General features: G+C 46.6%; 1 protein-coding gene across 4 annotated transcripts in view; it reads right to left on the minus strand.

The window, feature by feature from the left end:
- Window positions 1–1,415: 1,415 nt before the first annotated feature.
- PLD5 (phospholipase D family member 5) overlaps window positions 1,416–22,727 on the minus strand; it is a 217,899-nt gene continuing 196,587 nt past the window's right edge. For all 4 annotated transcript variants that reach the window (XM_028531292.2, XM_036016210.1, XM_036016211.1 and 1 more), the window contains 4 exons: window positions 19,082–19,218; window positions 16,637–16,805; window positions 13,145–13,259; window positions 1,416–5,137 (listed from right to left, as the gene is read on the minus strand). In XM_028531292.2, the coding sequence (XP_028387093.1) occupies window positions 4,881–5,137; window positions 13,145–13,259; window positions 16,637–16,805; window positions 19,082–19,218 (678 nt within the window). In that variant the 3' untranslated portion in view covers window positions 1,416–4,880. The remainder of the gene's footprint in view (window positions 5,138–13,144; window positions 13,260–16,636; window positions 16,806–19,081; window positions 19,219–22,727) is intronic.

A 22,727-nucleotide genomic window follows, 5' to 3' on the forward strand; every position in this document is an offset into this window, starting at 1 on the left:
GAACTCTGTAAATACAAGACAGCTAATGGGTCAAAAATAAGAAAATCCGGCTTTTACAATTTTGAAAAACTTCTGGAGGATACCTAAGCAGTCACCATAAAAAGTAGTGTCTTCATGATTCGGCCAAAGATGGAAATTCTCTCAAGTGGGAAGGGCAGGCTAGGGACGGAGGTTGGCTTCAGGGCTGCTGGAAGGCTCCCGCCAATGTAAAGGAATAAGGTAAAAGCAATAAATACCCACTTGGTTACCAACACACACAAGGAAAAGATGCCAGATCTCAGCCGATGGAACAGTGCTAAATATGAATTAATTTATCCAACCTACCTTAGGCCAAACGGACATTATATGAATTTCTCCTTCAAAAAGGCTGATAGGAACCCTTCTGTGCTGTTGGTGGGACTGCAAACTGGGACAGCCGCTATGGGAAACAATATGGATAGTCTTCAAAAAACAAAAGCTAGATATATACCATATGACCCAGCAATGCCACTGCTGGGTATTAATCCAAAGGAAATGAGAACGCTAATTTGAAAAGGTATGTGTACCCTTACATTCACTGCAGCACTACCTACAACAGCCAAGACATGGAAGCAACCTAGGTGTCCGTTGATAGAAGAATGGATAAAGAAGATGTCCGTATATGCAATGGAATATTATGCAGCAATAAAAAAGAATAAAATCTTGTCATGTGCAACAACATGGATGGATCCAGAGGGGATTATGCTAAACTGCAATGAGTTAGGTAGAGAAAGGCAAATACCACATGGTTTCACTTATACGTGGGATCTAAAAACAAAAACCAAACAACAAACAAAACAAAAAGAGACAGAAACAGACCGAAGGGACGGTTGTCAGAAGGAAAGGGGAGGGATGGGGGCGGGGTGAAAGGGGAAGGGGGATTTTGTCAACAATACTGTGTTCAGTTCATACGGTGACAGATGGGTGCTAGAATTAGTGGGCTGGTTGCATTGTCAGATGTAACAATGTCGAATCACTATATTGTACACCTGAAACTAAAATAACCAATACGAGATTGTATACCAGCTATACTCAAATAAAAATAAATTTTAAAAATGCTTATACTAAAGTGTACCAGCTCATTGAGACTAAGTACAGAAAACTGAAGAATCGTACATTTGTGCACAATAGATGGTGCTGTTATATAGAGAAGGGACTGAGTTTGAAAAACCCACAGCAACATACCTTTCACTACGGACAATAATTGTTCCGTTGCATGTGAAGGTAGCTTTTTGCACTCCTTATATGTTAATCATAATGGAATGGATTTCGGACAAAGAAACTCACACAAGTGGTCACACGTGATACAAAGGCAGATTCTGAGATAGAATTCCTGAGACAGCCAGACCCTGGGTCTGATCTTATCGAGAAATTCTTACAGTCTTTTCATTTTTTCCCTTAGAACTGAGTTCAATAAAAGTTCTTAAACCCCAACAGAAAACTCAGAATGAATCAAAGTCACTTGAGAATAACCACAGGCTGGGGAGCGGCGCTGCCGTCAACCCCAGGTTCTGCGAGGCACTTTGAACTGCAGCAACAGAACGCAGTTTTCAAAGGGGAAGATCAACCAGAGCTGTGATCGGGCTCATCTCCCCCAGGACCAGATCAGAAGCGAGACAAGCAAGAGCACAGACACAGCCCCATGGGAAAAGGGGTGCCCAGTGCTACACAGACACCAAGTTCACCCGCAGCCCTTTCATTTCTTCTACTGGCTCTGCCTTGACTTTTTAAAGACACTGGTTTGCCTTCCATGTCCCATGAGACTTCAGAAGTCCTTGAAGTATCTCTTTCTAGGGTCTTTTAAAGACAGTGGGGACATGTTCAGTGTGCCTTGCTTCTGTCATTTTCAGGTACTCAAAGTGTGCTGTCTCCAGAGCGTGGATATAATCCAGAATGTTCTGTGTCCTCTACAGTGGTGTGATAAGCAGTAATGCAATGATTTGATATGCTAGTGGCCTGTGGCAATGCCGTGGGGACCCACAGAATTGATATTTGAGTGTGTGTCAACGATTTGATCTGTGTGGCTGGGAAAGAGCAGGCTGCATGGAATGTGCAGACACTTGAATGCAAGTTTTCACCTGGAGGGCCCACCAGAAGTTTCTCATGCAGCGAATCACTGTTCAAAAGCAGTGCTTGGGGTTACGTAAGGCACTGGGTTGATGGAAGTGGCACAGAAATCTAAAGTATAGTCAGATTTGTGTTTGCTTTCCCTCCCCCATCCCCGGGGAGGGCATCCCTGGGACGTTTGTGGGGGAAATGGAAGTCGGTAGTCTGTCCAGCACAGACACAGTGTAAAAGCGGGGAAGACCCCTCCTGGAGGGGTAGACAAAGCGTCCAAATGAAAAAGTTCTGCAGGATGAAATGTCCTCTTGGGAGACGTGGAGCCAGTCACAACACTCTGCGCCAGGGCTGTTCCCCGGGCTGCCACAGAAGGCCAGCGTCACCTCTTGGGGTCGGCGGCCTGGGCCACCTTGAAGAGGGGGGCTTCTGGGCCAAGCGGGGCTCTGATGCTGCTGGCGCATGGCAGAAAGTCCCGGAGCACAGGTCCTGGGGCTACCTTCTGAAGGGGCTTAGAGGGAAATGGCACTGATGGTCAGTTCATAGAGGACAAGATTCTCTTCTCCCATGACATGTGGAAGATAGTGACAACAAAGGGGCCCCTTACACCAAGCTGGCACTCCTCCTGTGTCTGTCACAAACCCCCCAGGAGACAAAACTAGCCAGGTAGCCATCTGTCATCCATTCATATGTCTTTCTCAAACGCAGCCCAGGTTGCCTTTCTTTGCCCTGGACGGAACGTGGTGTCTGTCTCCACGCCTGCCCTTTGCTTGCTTGCTCTGGCTTTCCATCACCAACCAAACCACCTTTACTTTACCAAGCTGCTTGGCTGGACAACTTCCCACTCAAACAGGGATTGGGTATATGGTGAATATTTGGAGCCTTGTGGGCCGGCTATTATTGATGAAGAATTTCATTACAAATCCTCCAATCATTCATAAAAAACATGCTACCCTGAAAAAATACAGCTCTCTTCGCTGTCTGTTAAATATTCAGTAGAGCAATACTTGGGAACAACAAGGAAAGGAGCTATGTGGTTGCTAGATACCTAACAATAGGCTTTCTACACCAAGCAAACCCACTGGATAAGATTCACGGGTTCCTCCGTCACTTTACGGCATATTTAGAAATCAGATCTCTAGAAATAGAAGAAAATGTCGTGAAGACTCCAATTCTTTGCTCTCAAAGCACAAGGACACGCCAGTCCCAAAGAACAGCCCTTCGCACAATGTCGAGTTTTATGTTTTGCTGTTATTTATGCCAAAGTAACCCAACACAAGGGTGACGGTCGCGATGTCCAGCAGTGTTTTTGTGCCACTGTATTCCTCCACCTTTGCAACCAGAAGCTGTGAATTTGTTTCCCCTTGTTGGTTCTCTGGGAGAACCTGGTAGATGGATTCTATCAGGGTACCACAAAGATTATCTCAAGAAAAAAGATTCTACATCATAATGCTTAGCATTTATATAGGTTCGTTTGATTTCAAAACAAGTTATAAATATTTCCTACCGTAACAACATCTTCGCGAGGTAGGTGAGTATATCCTGTCCCTGCATTACCCATAGAAACCCGAGGCCAAGGAGAGAGTCGGGAGCGACATGGACACTGGGCATCCCGAGGCCGCCTGGGCTCTGAAGAGGCCACGCCTCTCTCTCTGTTGTGGCAACAGTCTCTGTTAATATAGGGTTACACATCGTATAGATAGATATAAAACAACACACAAGGACATTATAGAACAATAATCCAATATTTTTGTCTCTTAGTAAAATATGTTAAGCAGAGTATTTAAATCGCATTTGGTATATTAAATAGCAGAAGGTATATTAAATAGCTCTATAAACGTTTGCTGGCATACTCTTAACAGCGTGATGATTCTAAAGAAATTGAAACCCGCTAACGCATAGAGATCTTTCTTTTCTAATACTGTAAACGAAACAAAAATGTAAAAAACTACTTTATTCTCTATAATGCAGACTTCATAGCTAGCTGGATATTAGCAGGTGGCTATATAATTTTTCTGAGCTTGAGAGAAAGGGTACATATTGCTGGCTGTGATTTTAAAATATCCACTTGGTAGAGAAAAAAGTGCAGCTGAAAGGTGAAACGTAAAGGCTGCTATTTCCATTTGGTATCCATTCTGAGGAATTCATACACTTTCAAAAAATATTGACGTACTTGGGGACCTCGTGTTGAGGTGAATATAAGACACTATTTCATAAGAACATTTTGTGAGAAGAGAAAATTATATGGAAGACATTTATGGTACCAGGAGAAAATGAAAAAGGAGAAGGCAAAAAAAAAAGGTATTTTTCAAGAGTACTAAAGGGTGGCATGAGAACTTCATGCTAAGATGACTGTATAGGTCTCAGAGATAGTTTACAGGGATAAATACTTGTTTTGGTTTCTTGTTTAAGGTGAATTCCTCATTCTTCCCTAAGTCGGTAGTTCTCAGAATAGTCAGGAGCTTACCTCATGCTAAGCTTCCTAAGAACTGACCACGTGAGTCAGCAGAAAAAGTCCTAAAACTAGAAAGAGGCATCAAAGTCTTAAAATCGGTATGCAAACATAAAAACTAACTTCCAAGCTGGAATGACATTCTCTGTCAGAAGTAACAAATACAAAAGTCTCAAATTGCATGTACACGCCGCTAAGATACGGGTAGATATTACATGGTGCATCAGAGATTATTTTCCATAAGTGTGCTTTTTCCCTAAAAAAAGACATATTAAATGGTTTTTTCTCTCTTCAAGTCCTTTAGGTATAAATATGAAACACCAGCAGTCCCACCAGCGTGTTCATTCACGTGTTAGACACCCGCGGGGTCCTTCCCACTCGCGTTGTAAGTGACAGTTTTGTCGGAGGTGGGGTTGAATCGGAACAGGCCGGAGCAGTTCGGCTGTTTGGTTGGCTGGAAGCTTCGGGCGTAGGGCGAGTACCAGTCCCTCTCAAACACGTCTTTCAGCTGCTTGATGATGCTTGTGTCATTTGTCACGTCTGCTTGGTTGATCACAAGGCCCGTGCCCGCGTTCTGGGTAAAATCATTCCCCACCCAGTCGAAATTCCCTGCAAACAAACAAAGGAAATAATGGTGAGTCCCTAATGGAGACTATTCCCCATATAGTGAAATACGCAGCAGCTTCTGTTAAAAAAAAAACAAAAACAACATAATAAACACCCGGGGATAACGTCAGGGAGGCTAAATTGTGTTGACAACTCAGAAAAAAAAATTCCCAGAAGCCTTACATATGGCAGATTAATATTTGCATGTTATTTTGGCGTTTTCCTCAGCGTCGCTCCTCTTGAAACTGAAAACAAGGAATCTGCGGTTCTTTTCTGTCAATGTTATTTCTTATTGACATTCGCAAGGCACAGTAAACACAGCAACATTTACAACATTCAGGAATCCACTGGAAACTCCTGCGGACGATCACTGCCTTTGCGGGGACAACATCTTCATCCACAGGGACACAGGAGGGGTTCTAATTATCATGCTCGGATGCTTTCGTATCAAAGAAAAAGCCACAGAAAGAGAAGCCGTTCTTGTCTAAATATGCAAATATACACCTTGCTCGGGCTTCAGCCAATCCGGTTTCTGGGTCCCTCTCCTCAGACCGGGGGCTCCCCACTCTGAGTGCCCCTGGTGTTAGAAGGTGCATCCGTGTGCTGAGGCAGCTGTAAGGACGTACCGCAGACGGGGCGGCTTGAACAGCAGAAACGTGCTGTCTCGCGGTTCTGGAGGCTCAAAGTCCAGAAGCGAGGTGTGGGCAGGGCTGGTTCCCTGGGAGGGCTGTGCGGGAAGGGTCTGCCCAGGCCTCTCTCCTTGGTTATGGGTGGCCGGCGCTTCACACTGTCTTCCCTCTGGGCGTGTCTGTGTCCAAATGTCCCCTTTTCCTAGAGGACACCTGTCAACTTCGTCGGGGCCCTCCCGAATGCCCTCACTTTAGCTTGGGTACCTCTGTGTGGACCCTGTCTCCAAATAAGGTCATATTCTGAGGGACTGGGGATTAGAACTTCATTCACCACATGGGTTTGGGGAGACATGGTTCGGCCTGTAACAGATGCTAAGGCTGGGTGTGTCCCAGGAGGGGCTCATCACATCGGAGTCACTCCCACGTGGTCAGTCTTCGGGGCGGGAGGAGAGCCGAGGGCTGAGCCACCCAGAACTCCCACTCAAATCTCGTGCCTGGTATCCAACCGGGAGAGGCCCCAGCGGGACACAGTTCTCCTCCGGCGGCAACAGCTCCATGTCTGTCTTTGTTCTCTGCCCTTCATTTAACGCTCATGTGCTGAGCGTCTAATTAATGTCGACCAGGGGGCACGATACAGACCCAGAAACGACCGTCCTTGCCTTGGGGGAGTCCAGGAGGGAAACACAATAATTATAACACAAAGCGCACGAGATAGCACACCCGATGTGTGCAGACGATGCCATGAGAGCGAGAAATTTCTCTTTTTTTCCCCTCGCAAGGTGGAGATTTTTCATTTATGAAAACTTTACCAAAATTCTAATAGACATTTTTCTGTTCATTTACAATAAAATCTTATAAAAATCAGTTTCTATAAACATTTTTTGGGAATGCCTTCTATAATTAAGAATAAGGTTTTGACATCAAACTGATTGTATTCACGACTTTTTTCCTCCCATATTTTGGAGTCGGAAGGAGAAAGAAATATCTAACTCTAGCTGGACAAGTCAAGAAGGGGGCATTTTATGGAGCAATGGGAGACGCATAGACATTTATTAATTAGGAAATTAGGGAGCCACACCCCCAAAAGGACGTGATAAAAATGTGATTCGGATCTTGGAGCATGGCAGGGAGGGGCTAGGGATGAGGATGGGACAAAGGACTTGGGGGGTGGAGAAGCTGTCATTTATTAAGTGTCTCTTATGAGGGCGGCACTGGGCCTGTTATTTACATTTTCTCGTGTGGTGGTAGGACTCAAATCCACTTCACAGAAGAGGAATGTGAGACTCAAAGAGGTGAATAAAGTTGCCCATCACATGGCTAATCAAGGGTGGACCCGATCGGCCAGTTCCATAAACGATCCACAATGCCATTCACGAAAAGTTATTCTTCCTAAAAAAGATTTCGCTGTGTCCAGACTAACAAGGTTATTTCCTAAATCACCGCCAACCTGGGTCTGGTCTAAGCTCTCAGCTGTGCTCCCCTCTTTGGTCCTGAGCTGGTTCCACATGAGAGCGGAAGGCGTGTGCAGTGTGAACTTGGCTTTGCATTACCGCAGCAGCGTCTCAGGCAGCGCTGCAGGAGAATTTGCTGAATAAGATGACCTCACGCCTATCGACTCCCTTTTCCATACGGCACCCCTGGGATGCGGGAAGGAGATTCCCTTGTCTCTCTCACTTGACTCGGGGCCTACTGCCAGGTGCCTAAATCAGATGTGATCAGCCGACAGAAGGAACTCTTCTCCTTACCTCTCTCCTCCATCTCGCCCCTACCCCACTCCCCAAAACACTACAAGATGCTGTCCGTAGCTTCACGATAGACATAATTTTGGATGAATTTTATTCCTATACATGGGTGAGATGTCTACTACGTGGTTCATAATACCACACTGGGGTCTCCTTGCACAGACCCCCTTTGCTGGTGCTGTGTTCCCCACAATGTGCTCCCAGACACACGGCCACCCTCAGAGGCTGCGGCTCTGAGCAGAGGCCCAGTGCCAGGCGAGCAAGGGCTGAGACCTCTACCGGGGGAGCAGCTACCACAGGCTGAGAGTTACTCTGAAGCCTGCTCACAGCTGGCATCGTTTATTTGTTACAAAGACAAAAGGCTCCTCCTTGCAAGAACTAAAATCTCATCCCTACAGCAAAGTGCCAGAAATAGGAGCAAAGGCAGTACATTTTTTTCTCGTCAACATTATCTCATTCAATCTTCACTGCAGCCCTCCTAGGTGATAATGTGAACTCCATTACACTGATGAGGAGATTAAGGCCCAGGAAGACTAAGCCGTTTGTCTAAGGTGGGAGTGTAAAAGCATCAGGGCGAGGTGCAAAGCCAGATCTGACTCCGGGGTCTGCATTTCACTTCTGTTCCCTGTGCCCTCTGATCCTACAGACATATCTTGTGCTGACTATGCACGTCACCGTGGACTTGAACGTCAGCCCCCAGGGCTGGTGCTTCAGGCCACACTGGGAGCTCTGCTCCATTCACCTGCCCACCACACTCTCTGAAGGGAAAGCCCATAGGAATGCGCTTCGGGGTAGCATGAGGGAGGGAGATGAGGGGAGAGAAGGGATGAGATTTTGAAGCCTTGGTGTGTGTGTGTGTGTGTGTGTGTGTGTGTGAGATTCAGCTTTTTCCTTCAATACAATACATGAAGCCAAAATCCTGTATATCTATTGGTTCTCAAAAGGTGGAAGTGTCTTCTGAGGAATGCTAGCTGCAGGCCATTTTCAAAGTCTCTCAGAGGCGTTCCTGTACCCGGTGTTTTCTTCCCTTCCTGGGGGCTTGGCTCCGCCTCCACATCACAGTCTACGCTTCAGTGTGTTTTCCAGCTGGGAGGGTTTCACCAGCTCTTTTGGGGACAGCCATTTCAGCTTCCAGAACGCAGGTGTAGGCCCCACCTGCCAGAACCGTGGTGCCCCCTCAGGAACGCCACGCTGATGGTGCAGGTAAACTCACTGGCTGATGGTGCAGGTGAACTCGCTGGCTGATGGTGCAGGTGAACTCGCTGGCTGATGGTGCAGGTGAACTCACTGGCTGATGGTGCAGGTGAACTCACTGGCTGATGGCACAGGTGAACTCACTGGGAAGGTACGTGGGCCTCGATGACCCTCCTTAGTGTCTTCAATCAACCCACCACCCCCTTGTCCGTCCTCTCTTAATGCAAACCCTCTTCCAGATGAGTTTGCCAACCTTAACTCAAATATACTCTGGAGAATTAAACAGTAGAGAGATGACACTGTTTGGGGATTCTTCTGCAAGTCTTGTGGAAATTTAATAGAGCTATAATTCTAGGCAAGGTGTAGTGTGGATTTTTCTTCATTCAGAATTCTCAGCTGGTGTCTGAGTGTTGACTTAACAGCTCTCCAGAACATGCTGCTAATTATTTAAATTATCAATGAATTTTTCCTCTTGGTGCCCTTTCGATATTTTTATACTAGACCTATGCTTCACTCCGGGGAATTGATGTTTTGCTCAAATGCTAGGTGTAAAATAAACGCAATTAAAATGCATTAAAACACAGAGCCCAGAAATAGACCCACAGAAATACAGCGAATTGATGCTGACAAAGGAGCAAAGGCGATACAATGGACCAAAGACAGTCTTTGCAATAAGTGCTGGTGCCAGGACAGCAGGGTCCCTACATGCAAACATGAATCTTGACACAGACCTCGCACCCTTCACAAAAATTAGACCCATAGACCTAAATGTGAAATGCAAAAGTATAAGACTCCTAGGAGAAAATGTAGGTGAAGCAGGGGGTGGTGAAGAATTATTAGATACAGCATCAAGGCACAATGCATGAAAGAAATAATCAATCAGCTGAACTTCGTTAAAACTAAAAATTTCTGCTCTGTGAAACACATGGCCAAGAAAAGAACATGATAAGCCACACACTGGAAGAAAATATTTGCAAAATGCACGTCTGATGAAGGACCGTTACCCCAAATTGCCAAGAACACTTAGAACTGAGCAATAAGGAAATGAAGAGCCCAATCACAAAAGGGGCCAAAGACCTTGACAGACTCCTCAGGAAAGCAGATATACGGTTGTCAAACGAGTCCATGACAAGATGCTGCACACTGTCTGTCGCCATGGAGATGCAGAGTAAATCAATACAGGACACCACGACACACCCATTAGAACAGCCGGAGTCCAGAGCCGTGACAACACCGTACAGGGGAGGGCACGGAGCAACAGAAATTCCCATTCATTGCGGGTGGGAATGCGAAATGGTGCAGCCGCTTCGGAACGCAGCTTGGTGGTGTGTTTCAGAACTAAACACACTCTTACCATACGATTCAGCAACCATGCTCCTCAGTATAAAACCCGCACACGATGTTTATGGCGGTTTAGTCATAACTGCCAAAACTTGAAAGCAAATAGGATGTCCCTTCAGCAGGTGAATGGATGCAATGTGGTAGATGCAGACAATAGAACAGTATTGAACAACGTGGAGGAAACTTAAGTGCATGTTACTAAGTGAAAGAAGGCAATCTGAAAAGCCTACACACTATATGATTCCAAATATTCAATACTTCACAAAAGGCAGAAGTATGGAGACAGTGACAAGGTCAGTGGTTGCCAGGAGCTGGGGGGAGGGAGGGATGAACAGGCAGAGCACAGAGGGTCGTGGGGTCAGTGAAAACACTCTGCATGTCGCTATAATAACAAATGACGTCATACTCATCAAAGAATGTTGTCGTTACACATTTGCCCCAAACCAGAGATTGTACAGCACCGAGAGTGAACCCTAATGCAAGCTGTGGACTTGGGGTGATTACGATGCATCACTGTGTAGGTTCATCAGCTGGGACAAATGTGCCCAGGAGGAGGAGGGTGGGGGGGCCGTGCACGTTTGGGGGCAGAGGGCGTATGGGAAGTCTCTGTACTTTGTGCTCAGTTTTGCTGCAAACCTAAAACGTCTCCAGAAAAATACAGCCTGTTTTAAAAGACTGCATTATAAGGGAAGAAGGGACACGGCCAAGAATGAATATTTACTAAGGATCTACGTAGATAGAGCTGAGACAGTGTTAGGGGCTTTTCATATATTATCTCATTTGTTCCTCGTGTCACCACCAAAGGGTGGGAGTGGGATAAAATCATCCCAGTTTACGAATAAGGAGTCAGCAGAGAGGGGATGCATGACTCTCCACTCTCTTCTGGCTGGTGAGTGTCGGTGTTTAAATTCAAAACAGGTTCGTCTGACTCCAAAACACTTATTCAATTCATTAACAGCACTTTTGGCCCTGGCTGGCATAGCTCAGTGGATTGAGCACGGGCTACAAATCAAAGTGTCATAGGTTCGATTCCCAGTCAGGCCACATACCTGGGTTGCAGGCCACGGCCCCCAGCAACCACACATTGATGTTTCTCTCTCTCTCTTTCCCCCTCCCTTCCCTCTCTAAAAATAAATAAGTAAAATCTTTAAAAAGAAAAGCACTTTTGGATACAGGCACGAGTCACTGCTGAGTACACACACAACACCTTACTTTTAGTAAACCCTGCAGGCGAAATGTGCAGACCGGAGCCCCCACATCCGACTATTTCCCAATACTTGAGCCAAAAGTTCTCACTGTCGATTAAACAATTTTGAGTTGTTGTTTTTTTCAGTTGTTTAGAAAGTAGCTGACTTCATTCTACGCTGCATAAGTTAATGAACATGAGAAATTTCAGACGACCACCTCTTGGGGCACTGCGAGGGGCACCGTGAACAAAACAATATGCCCATATTCTAGAACAACCCACACGGCACACATTTAAAAAAATTCCAGTGCTCGGTTCTACTGATGCACCCCGTGACGAGTCCAAAGGGAACACGGCAGGACATCTCCCCGCTGAGCCGGGAGGTTGCCACTCTCCAACGGCCGGAGATAGTGTCTCCGTTGTCTGTTTTTAACTTGTTTTATGATTCTCTAACACATCACCTGTATATTGTATTGTGTGTTCACCATCCAAGGGAGGTCTAACTCCATCGCCATTTACCCCGCCCCAACCCTCTTCTACCTCCCCCACCCCCTTTCCCTCTGGTCATTGCCATACTGCTGTCTGTCTGTCTGCAAGGTTTTTATTTTTGTTTTGGACTTTTCAGAGTCTTCTGGAGGGCTGCAGAGGGCGGGGGGTCTGGGCCCCCCGATTCCAGACCCTGCTCCTTTCCCTTTACACCTGCACGTGGGAGTCCTTTCCTACCTTACGGCTCACGTCTCCTCGTTTCTAAACTGCAGGTAAGAAAAACCACGTTGCTATTGGCAATGTTGCCAGAAGAATAAAATAAGACAAAGTACTTTACAAAGTTAAAAAGGCATATTTTTTCCTCACTCGCTGAATCTAGAAAACAAATACAGTCTCCATAGTACTTCCTGCTATCCGCATGTTTTTCCTCTCTGCTTTAACCCTGCCATGTTATCTACTCAACATAATAACCATGTTGCTGCTTTGAGATGTACGCAGCCTGGTTTTACAGATAATTTCCATTCTGCCTGTGATGGTACCAGCCGAAGGGGTTACCCTGGACATACACACACAGTGGCAAAGTAGAGCAGATTTGATACGTTTGTAAGTAATTCCACCAGAAAGTGGGACTTCTGCATCTGGAGCTTTACCACCTCAATTAAAAGAGCTAACATGAATTGGGATGATCCATGTGCCAGGTGATTTGCATGTATATTTGCATAATCTTCCCCCAATGAGGTAGAAGCTATTATGAGCCCACCTTACAGATGAGAACGCTGAGGTTCAGGGAGCTTCAGTAAAATGTCTAAAGTTAGACTATTGCCCTGACTGGCGTAGCTCAGTAGATTGAGTGCGGGCTGTGAACCAAAGCGTCGCAGGTTCGATTCCCAGTCAGGGTACATGCTTGGGTTGCAGGCCATGACCCCCAGCAACCGCACATTGATGTTTCTCTCTCTCTCTCTATCTCCCTCCCTTCTCTCTCTAAAAATAAATAAATAAATTCTTTTAAAAAATAAAGTTAGACTATTAAAAAAAGGCAGGGGAAGGATAGCTGCCCAGGCAGCAGCTCCGATGGCCTCTGCAGTCACTCACAGCGGGCTGGCCGCGGTACTGTGAGCGGGGGAGGGGCGCTGCGCTCGCCCGAGTGCGGGGACTCACCTCTGATGGGTCAGTCACCTCCTCACCTATACAACGAGGCAAAGGGACCATAGAATTTCTGCAAAACATTCATGAAAAAACATCTCCCACGGTCTCTGAGTAGGTGAGTCAGCTGTAAACATGTCTCTCCTGCTTCCTGACCTCGGGGGCCGCCCTGTCCCCCTCACTGGTGGGGCCTCCAGAGTCCCTGCTTCTTCGCCACGGGGTACGCAGCGCAGCTCCCCCACCACGAACCTGCATGATGCCCCAGGATGCCTTGCGGCCCCACACCTACCAATGTAAGCGGCTCCGTCCGTCACCATGTACTTGTTACGGTTCAACTTAGGAAAGGTGTGATCCCTTTGTTCTTTTGTGGCACAAGCATTCTCTCTTTCCAGATCAAAAAATCTCTGGAAGACAAAAAATAAATAAATCAGTGAAGCAGGTGAATAGAGAACATTTTCGGTCTCGTTGAAGAGCACAAAAACGTTTCATTATCCAAATATCAACAACAGACCTCATGTTGGGTTATTAAAACCACAATCTTGTCACTTTGCATAGAGGAAGCTATTTTGGTTCTCCAAGCTCTATAGGCAGCAGGAGAGAAAATGAGCATGCTTGACGATAATTAACATTTTAAGGTACAAAATGAACCCAAAATTTGTTCCTTCAATAGGGCAAGGGCCAGGAGGTTGTTAAGTCCTCCTTGTCTTACTCATCGGGGTGCACGGGCATTGAAGTGGGCCCGAGGGTGCTTTCTGTCAAGCGTGCCAATGACCTGAATGGGTATTCCCACGTGCCGCATCCATTAGGCGCAGCGGCAGGCCCCTGTCAAGGACTAGCTGATTAAACTGGGTATTTGCAAAGGTCAAAAGAGATTTTGCCAAAGGAACAAACACTCTGCATTGAAACACCCAGGTCTAAAGCTCTTTTAATAGGCAGATAAAAATAAAATCACGACCGCAAATCATGAATCCTGAATTTCAACTATGTGACCCAAAACACAGCACTCCGGATCACCTCCTGCTGGGGATGCGGAAGTTCTGGGGGCGGGGGTGGGGGGCACTGACAGCAAGAGTGGGCAAGCTGGTGCCTCGGGAATCGCTCGGAAATGGAAATGCTTGGATGAGCCTTCAGTGGCGGCCGAGCTCACAGGAAGAGCCACCGAAGACCAGGGCTCAAGTCTCTGTCACGCTGGGAAACGTTGCACCTTTTCAGAACCGCACGGAACCTTCCTGGAACGCCTTCCAGAGGTGGCGGGACCATATGTGTTTGAGAGAAAAACGGAATGACACCTAGGAATGGAAACATCATTTACAGCTGTAAAACTTAGGTGTTCCCATTGGGTGTGAGGAAATGACGACCTGTCTTCCCCTTCCCCGGGGTGACAAAGGGGCTGATGACCTAGATGATCACTAGGGTCTTCTCCAGCCCTGCTAATTTTATTCTGACTTTTTATAGAACCTTAAAATCACAGTGCACAGGCCAAAATCTACCACCTAAGAATGGGGTATTGCTCCTCATTGGGGAACCTTCTTCCAGGGCCATATCGTCATGGTTATAACAGCCAGAATCACCTTACTTCCAAGGTGCCTGTCTTCTGTAAAATCTGCATCATTGGAGGGTTCACACAGAGTCTTGGGGACTCTCCAACCTGGTTTACTACCCTGTGAGTGCGCTCAAGTCAAAGGTGAGGCCGTGTCGGCATTGAGGCTTCCCACCACTTGGTGACAGCCGGCAGTGACCTTGCTCCGACACTGTCCCAACACGTGTCTGCACACACACCTTTTTCCCTTTGAGGAAGCTATTGTAGCATTGAGACGGATTCAAAAGAGAACAAAATATACATCCTAATTTAAGTCAGGGACAACATCACAGCTTGCGGCTTTACCGAGAGCCCATTTGCTCTAGAAAGTCAAAAATGGTGCAAAAGAGGGGAAACAGCTTTATCTGGGAGACAAACATGACAGTAGAAATTATATTGTATTCACCGACAAAATGTCAGACACCGAATATGCTGTGACAGCAAAGACATTTTAAAAGTGATTTGTGAGTGAATTAAAAAATGAAAACCCAGCTCACGTGGACACCTTGGTGAGCTGCAGTGTCTTCCCATGAGCCCCCTCGTGGGTAAGACCTACTAAGTGAGGGGTGGGTGCCTCCTCCTCGAAGGACATGGGTGCTCTGCCCTGACCCCAGCCCATCTGCTTCATCAGTGCCCCCTGACTCCTGCAGCCACGCCTCACGCAAAGTTCCGACACTTACTGTGCTTAGAAAAGCTCCTCACCCATCCGTGCCCTAGCTGTGGGGGCCACAAGCTCTTTCTCTACCTCATCTTTGTGGGATGCTTAGAAGGGCATGGCCTGGCTTCAGTGGAGCTTGGGGTCTCTGTTTTGTAAAATGTCCAACAGTGAGCTGCGGACATGTGGTTTGCTCAAACGATACGGCCGTCAGCATTGGATGGATGGATGAAGCCGGCTAAGCTCTGTGGAGGTTCAAGTGGTGGATCCACTTTCCTGGTCATTTATTACGAGTGTTACAGGAGAGCCCTTGACCTTTCACACCAGAGGTTCTAGCGGACAGGGCCTCAGTGGCAGGTGGGGGTCAGGAAGCGGGAGGGTTTACGGTCCCTGTCCTGTCCTGGTTGTGTGGGAAGAAAGTAACTTCAATCTGGATTTGGAGGTTTAGAGGTTGCTGTCATTGCTGTTCGTTTCTGTGTCACTAGGAGAGGAGGCGTCACACCCAGACTGGCTGTCGAGGAGGCCACATCCCTGGGGAGCTACGCAGGGACCATGAGGGGCCGACCAGCTTCCATGTGGGAAAAGTGTAAAATGGGCACTGGGTGCCCCGACTTTCAGACCATGACCACTTACAAAGCTGTCCCTTTGTGTCCTTGGGAACACAGCCGCCTTTCTGACCACACTCCCAGGCCTCCCTCGCGGTCTCATGTGGCTGGCTGGGTCATACTTGGGCGGAGGAATGGAGTCTATGGGCACGTTCACCCCCTAACGCATACAGGCCTGCAGTCTCTCTCTCCTTCCGGTTAGCTCTGTGATATTGAGGCTCAGGAATCTTGGAAGCCATGTGTCAGAGCTGACGGCAGAGCCCCTGTCATCCTGGGCCCCTAAGGAAAGGGCCTGGCACAGCAGGGTCTCAAAGCACACACTTGTGGAATGGCTGCAGTTGGGTTTGGGCTAAAAGATTAGTGGGTGTGGATCAGCTGGAGCATGGAGAAGAAGAGTGTTGCAGGAAGAGGGAACAGCATGCGGGGAGGAAGGGAATGCCCATGTGAGGACCAGAGGAGGGACCAAGTTGCGCCAGAGACTCAGCACATCCAGAGTGTAACAATTTCCAGTCTTGCCTCCTTCGGGGCAGGGAGCGTTGGGTCAGCCCACGAGACCTGGAGCGAGGGCAGGATGCCAGGCTAAGGGGACTCCAAAGTTGGGTGAGCCTGCACTGGTGCGAGGCCCAGTGCTCTGTTGGGCACGTCTTACCCAGAAGACTAGCAGGTGAAGGAGGCCATTCACAGGAAATGGAAAGGGTTCAACAGGAAGTGTGTGCAAGGAGGGCTAGACTCTTGAGTGCGCCAGGAAAGTTGGGTTCTAGTCCCCTTTTGGGGGGCTGTGATTGTTTTGAGAAATTGCCTACCCTACCTTTTCCAGTGTCTTTCACTATCAAAGACTGTTATTCTAGTTCTTATAGGGAGATTATATGTACGTGTGTGCCTATAGCTTTCACAGGTGTGCAAAGGGAAGAAATTCATTTTCATTAATAACCAAGTACTTACAACTTTCAGACTGCAGTTGGCTATTTCAGTGCAAATAGCTTTAAGAGACGAAATGAAGTTAAATGTAAGGGGATCGGTTTCCTTCCAGAAGCTTATGAGGAGTCGAACTTTAACGCTTCGCAAAACTAACGCTTCTCTTATTTTCCCATCCAAGTCTGGCCAGTAAGTCCTGTGGAAATAACATTCATATGGACAAAAATAAAGAAAGCAAGTCAGTTTTGGAAAGTAAATGAACTAGACTTCCGAGAACACTGATGTGAATCTGATCATTACTTTGTCCTGCGATATATACATGACCTTGTAGGATACGTTGAAAAAAATGCAAGTCTGTGGGGTTAGGGCACTGAGGGACGATGCAGACCTGCCCTTGGACAAAAGAGGTGTCCCCACAAGGTTTCGGGCTACGTGGGCAGAGGGCACAGACAGACTGCCACCCTCTCTGTACCTCCAAACCTACCTGTGCACCAAGAATCAACTTTCCGACAGAGCTCGTTAGGAGCCATGAGTGACTGCTGTCTCCCCAAACACTGCTCAACCTGCCCTTCTCTTGCTAACTGTCCCCAGCATGAGCTTCTGCTCTATGTGTCTTTAGAGCTAAACTAAAAAAATGTTTCCAGGATGATTTAAAGACAGGTAACCAATCTGACTTTTAAAGTATTTTTTATTCATAGAATTTAATTATAACCTGGATGTTTGAACTACTTCTTAGGTCTCTGATGACTTTTCATTTTGAATGCTGGAGGCATTAGAAGTCTTGAAATACCAAAGTATGATAAAAATGCTCATGGACTAAGGGCTGAAATGATAGATTAAAAATGAAAATGCAAAATTTCAGGTTACGTTCTCAGTTCTTTAACATTCTTTTAGTTTTCTCTAACTTTTATATTTCCAGGATTTTTTATAATCACTAATCCTTCTCCTTGGCCATGAAGGGATCTTAATGTTGTTTGTGGAACTTTGTGGAATGAAGATTTTGTCAGTCATGAGGAATCATCATCCAACCCTAACCCAGCCTTGACAACATTCTCCTTCTGAACAATAAAACCAGGTGAAACCTATCTGCTATGTTTCAAAATCTTCCCTAAGGGAAGCTGAAGTACAGAACTGAATCTAAAACCAAGTAAACAATGAATTAAAAAATATTAAAACAGGCCCTGGCTGGCGTAGCTCAGTGGATTGAGCACGGGCTGTGAACCAAAGTGTCACAGATTCGATTCCCAGTCAGGGCACATGCCTGGGTTGCAGGCCATGACCCCCAGCAACCGCACATTGATGTTTCTCTCTCTCTCTCTCCCTCCTTTCCCTCTCTAAAAATAAATAAATAAAATCTTAAAAAATATATTAAAACATGAAAAAGAGGGGTAAAAAATGTGAAAAAAACATGAATGTTCAAAAGATATCCAATATTTAAAAGTAGATGTGTTTTAATAACGTGCACCTTACAATGCTTTTTAACAGTCATTAGGAATAATCACTTTCTGGGGAAATACGCCTTTCGTAATCCTACAGTCATTAGCACAAAGAAACTGCGTATTATGCATATGTGAGGTTGGCAACGTGAAAAATACTCAAGCCATGTAGGGCACTCTTAATCACTTAACTTCAATAAATGGTTATTTTGAAATTGCAATTTTCCAAATTAAAAAGGCCTCAGGTTGTACTCCCAGAAATGTGTACTTGGAACACTTTTCCTGGATTCAGTGTATTATTCAAAACATCCCAAGGCACCTGAATCTCTGCATTCCCAGCAAGAAAGCCAAAGTGAGAAATATTGGGGGTGGAGCCACGAATTCCCGCACTCAGTGGTGTAGGAGCGTGCAGTCTGCCCCTAGGTTTATCCCATGTATTTCCACACTGAAACAATGAGGAATCGTTGAAAAGTCTCCATTTTTAAGATGCTCCCTTCCTCATACAGAGGGATGGATTGACAGACAACATACGTATTTTAAGTTTCCTTGCCCTTTAAGTGGAAAGGTATTATGACAGTTCAGCGTTTGATGAAGACCGACATGCATACAACAGGGTGGGACACCCTTTAAGGAAACTCTTGCCAGACCTATTCTGTTGTAGTAAGTCATTTAGGCACATCCCAACTAATATTTTTCAATTTTTTCCCCCAAAAAGCTATTTTATTTCCCACTTATTTTAGTTTTCAAATAATTGTCAAGTTGAAAACAACTGGCTCTTCAGAATGAAGTTGTTCTTATGCCTCTAATGTAAACTACTGAGGTACTTGTGTAGGGTGAGACCCTGAGTCCTCACAATGGACTGAGGGAAGGGATGCATCCTGGGTAAGCTGCGCGTGCACACTCAGCCGATATGAATGATGAGCAAGCCAACATCATCTGATGGCATCTCAGCGTCCGGGCTGGTTTCCCCAGCAGTCCCCTGTTTAGTGCCTGGCCCTGGAGACAGGTTCTAAGTCAAGGTCACGCATGCACTGACCTCTTGGTGCTCGTGCTGGAGATGGGCAGGTAGTCCGTGACGGCGATATACACGTACTGCTTGGCATCATCTATCACGCTGTAGATGGCGTCGATGTCAAAGCTTCTGTTTTTAGGACAAAAGAGTTTGGGAGAATTCTGTGAAGACACAAAAACCAAACTTTTAGAGTATTAACTTTTGTCATCTGGGAGTTTCTCTTTTTTGTTGTTGTTTTTTTTTTAAAATCTGTTTTAATGGATCTTGGCTTTCACTAAATGTTTGTAAACCTATTTTCCAGTTCTCTATGAGAAAAGACACATGTATTTTCAATCTAATCAGAGTTGAGGCGTGTAGAGGTTGGAGTGTGGCGGAACGGGTCTCAAATCTGTCCTTTAAGTCTATTTTGGGAGGGAATTCTTGCTTTCCATACACACATCCCTGATTTTTGGAGAAATGCTCCAACTCTACACTTATGTGACCCTGGAGTTTATAGCTGTGAATTTCCTCAGGCATTACCATATAATACATATAGCAAGCAATTTACCCTAGAAGTCATTTCATCGGAACGGTAATGTGGCCATAAAAACACTCAGTACAATCTAAAAAGCTTGTTTCCTTCCGTCTAATCTTTCATTAGGTCAGGAAGAGGAGTGTTGGTAGTTGAGAAAGGATCATCAATAATTCCAGAGGGAAACCTGAGAGATTTATTAAGATGCCCAAATTCGTCAGGAGAGACAGCGGAAAAGAAGATACTCTAAAAGACTTGAAAACAAAATGAAAAAGAGGCAAATTATACTTGAGGTATATTTTACTCTTGTTCAAAGTGGTTTTTCCATCTTTAAAAAAGCGACTGGTGTTTTTAGACCAAGTTGCTATAGAAAGGGAAAGAGGTACTTTGAGTTTCTCATGGTTTTTCTACTGAAAATGGTGTTTCTGTAGTCTGTGTCTTACTCTGACAAGCAATAGGCTGTGGCGAGTGCTGAGCGCAAAAAATGTAAGAGGCGCTTAACATCAAAAGGCCCAATCAACAGCTTCTGGAACTGCCCGGAGAGCCCGTACTGGGCCCCTCATCAAATGCTCCCCTGTGATGGTGGTGAGGGTTCCTCTTCAGATGCTGGGGGCCAACAGCCCACACGGTGCTGGCGGGGACCCCATCCCAGCTCCGACAGAGGGAAGATGGAGCTGTTGCCTGCTGTCCGGATGAGGAGGACAGGGGGAAGAAAGGAGAGCACTGAGGGTCACACACCCTCCCAGTGTCCTTGCCCAGAGAGTCACCTTGACAGGTGAGTAGCAGAGTGGGTTTCTGATCAAAATCCACTCATTCAGAGTGGGTTTACGATATTTTTCTTTTGGAATGAAGATGAGCTCCAAAGTAAAAAAAAAAAAAAAAAACTAATAAAAAATAAACAAGCAAGCCCCTCCCCAAAAAACAACAAGAAAATAAAAACCAGCCAAACAGAAGCCAATGCTGGGTCCACACTCTCCCCAGCACACACGCAGATACTCCATCTGTCACCAAGACAGAAGGCCGGTGTTCCTATAGTGTCTCCTGCGTTGTCCCCCCTGCTCCCGATGGCCGGTCCCCTCATTTGGGCACCAGTGCTGCTCGTGGGGGCTCCTGCATGTCCCCCTAACTCACTTTCTCGTTTCTATGATGTGGAAAAACACACACGTGTCACTCTCAGGACTCCTGGTCCCTGAGTCCGGTCTGGTCTCGTTGGCAGGGGCGTATCTGCAGCCTCGTCTCTTTCTCTGCCTCCCTCCTTAGCCGGCTACCACTCCATCTGCACCCCAAATGGAAAGAACTGCCACCCCACAGCCGTCTCCCACCTCGTGTGCCTCTGCGTCTCCGCACCAGTAGCCCTCTGGCTGATGTGTTTCTGTATTTTTGTCTATGAGGCTCCTATACATTCTCTGAGTTCCTGTTCAAATGCTATCTCCCCCATGAAACTTTCTTACACCCCCACCCAGGGGCCCTGTCTCCCTCTGCTTTCCTTCCATCGTAGGATGCTCTTGTTAAACTGTTCAGCATATTCCAACGTATAAACTTGCCCTTGCCTCATCGCCCTGCCTAGACTGTTCCTAGCTTGATTTTAGGGATTGCATCTTACTCATTCTTACCTCTATTCATAAATTAAGCATTCAAGTTATTTTATTCCCTCAGCCTGTTGGCTCTGCCTGAAATGTCCTTCAGGTTAGCGTGCAGAAGAAGATGTGAGCTCTGGAGGGGATCCTAAAGCATCCCTGAAAGGCATCCGTATACCCACGCTCTGTTTCAGCTAGGAATTTCTCGAGCTCCTTGCACATCCCAGAAGCCGGGTTTGTTTTCCAGGAGGAACTCACTCAGGTACAGAGTGGCTGGTCTCTACATTTGCTATTGCCTTGCCGAGGCAGCCATGTTTCATCATCACAGTCCGAAACCAAACGCTGACATTGCAGCACGGCCCCGTGAGGAAGAACCTGGCGTTCGCCCCTCTTTTCAGCATTACTGATGCTCTTGAGAGCGTCAGCCGGGACCTTCACGTGCACCATTATGTCGGCACGGAAAGACGGTGGAAAAGTGTGCTTTCATTGTAACAGGCTAAAAGGACACAGATCACTCTTCAACGAAATGCTGTTCAGTGATGTAAAAGTCATTGGCACAAAAGCACTGATATCAATCAATGGAGAAACAGCCAAGTTAAAGCTTAGATGTTTTTTTAAGTGTCAGATCTACTCAGAAGCTGGATGCAACTCAAGACTCCCAGGTCTCACCCAAGGTGCCGTGATCGGGTCCTGGGTAAGGACGGGGAGGCTGTAAGTCTGTGTGTTAAACAGGGTCCCCAGCTGGTTCTGGAGCACTTTAAAGTGTGACGACAGGGCTGTATGCCATGGCCAGTAACACGGTGGAGATAGCTGGGGCCTGTGGGTAGCAGGGTGGTGAGTGGGTAGAGGGGTGGCAGGCAAGGTGGGTGAAGGCGGGTGGGGTGGTGGTTTTTCAGGGAAGTCAGCAGCCTGAGAGCTTTGCCAGGGGTCCTCCCCTCTGGGTGGGTCTCTTGCCCTCCAGCTTCCGGCAAGTATTGCACAACAGCTTCGCTTTCCTCTGCTTTACACACTGGGGCTCTCTCAGATTTATTCCATCAAAGGGTCCGATTGCGCCCTGGCTGGCATAGCTCAGTGGATTGAGCGTGGGCTGTGAACCAAAGCATCGCAGGTTCGATTCCCAGTCAGGGCACATGCCTGGGTTGTAGGCCATGGCCCCCAGCAACCACACATTGATGTTTCTCTCTCTCTCTCTCCCTTCCCCCTCTAAAAATAAATAAATAAAATCTTTTAAAAAAAGGGTCTGATTGCTAAAAACAAGTCTGGGCGTCAGTGATGTAGGGCATCAGAGAGAGGATCTGGTGTGGAAGCCCTAGGAGCTGGTGGCTCTCCATCCTGGGTCTCCCTTCAGGGACAGCAGTGAGGGTCAGATCAGTTAACACAAAGTATCTGGAATTAGGAATGGTTATTAATACATAATATTGTCATCATCACAGGATGGTCATCATCACAGAGATAGCATGGGACTGAGCATAAGAATGGACACACAGGAACTCTTCAAGGAATGCAGCACAACGGATCTGCCGAGTTCATTTTTGCCCAGCATAAGGTCACACTGGAACATTCCAACTTAATACAGGGCCCA

This window comes from Phyllostomus discolor, chromosome 15 (genome assembly GCF_004126475.2).
Source record: "Phyllostomus discolor isolate MPI-MPIP mPhyDis1 chromosome 15, mPhyDis1.pri.v3, whole genome shotgun sequence".
Lineage (NCBI taxonomy): Eukaryota > Metazoa > Chordata > Mammalia > Chiroptera > Phyllostomidae > Phyllostomus > Phyllostomus discolor.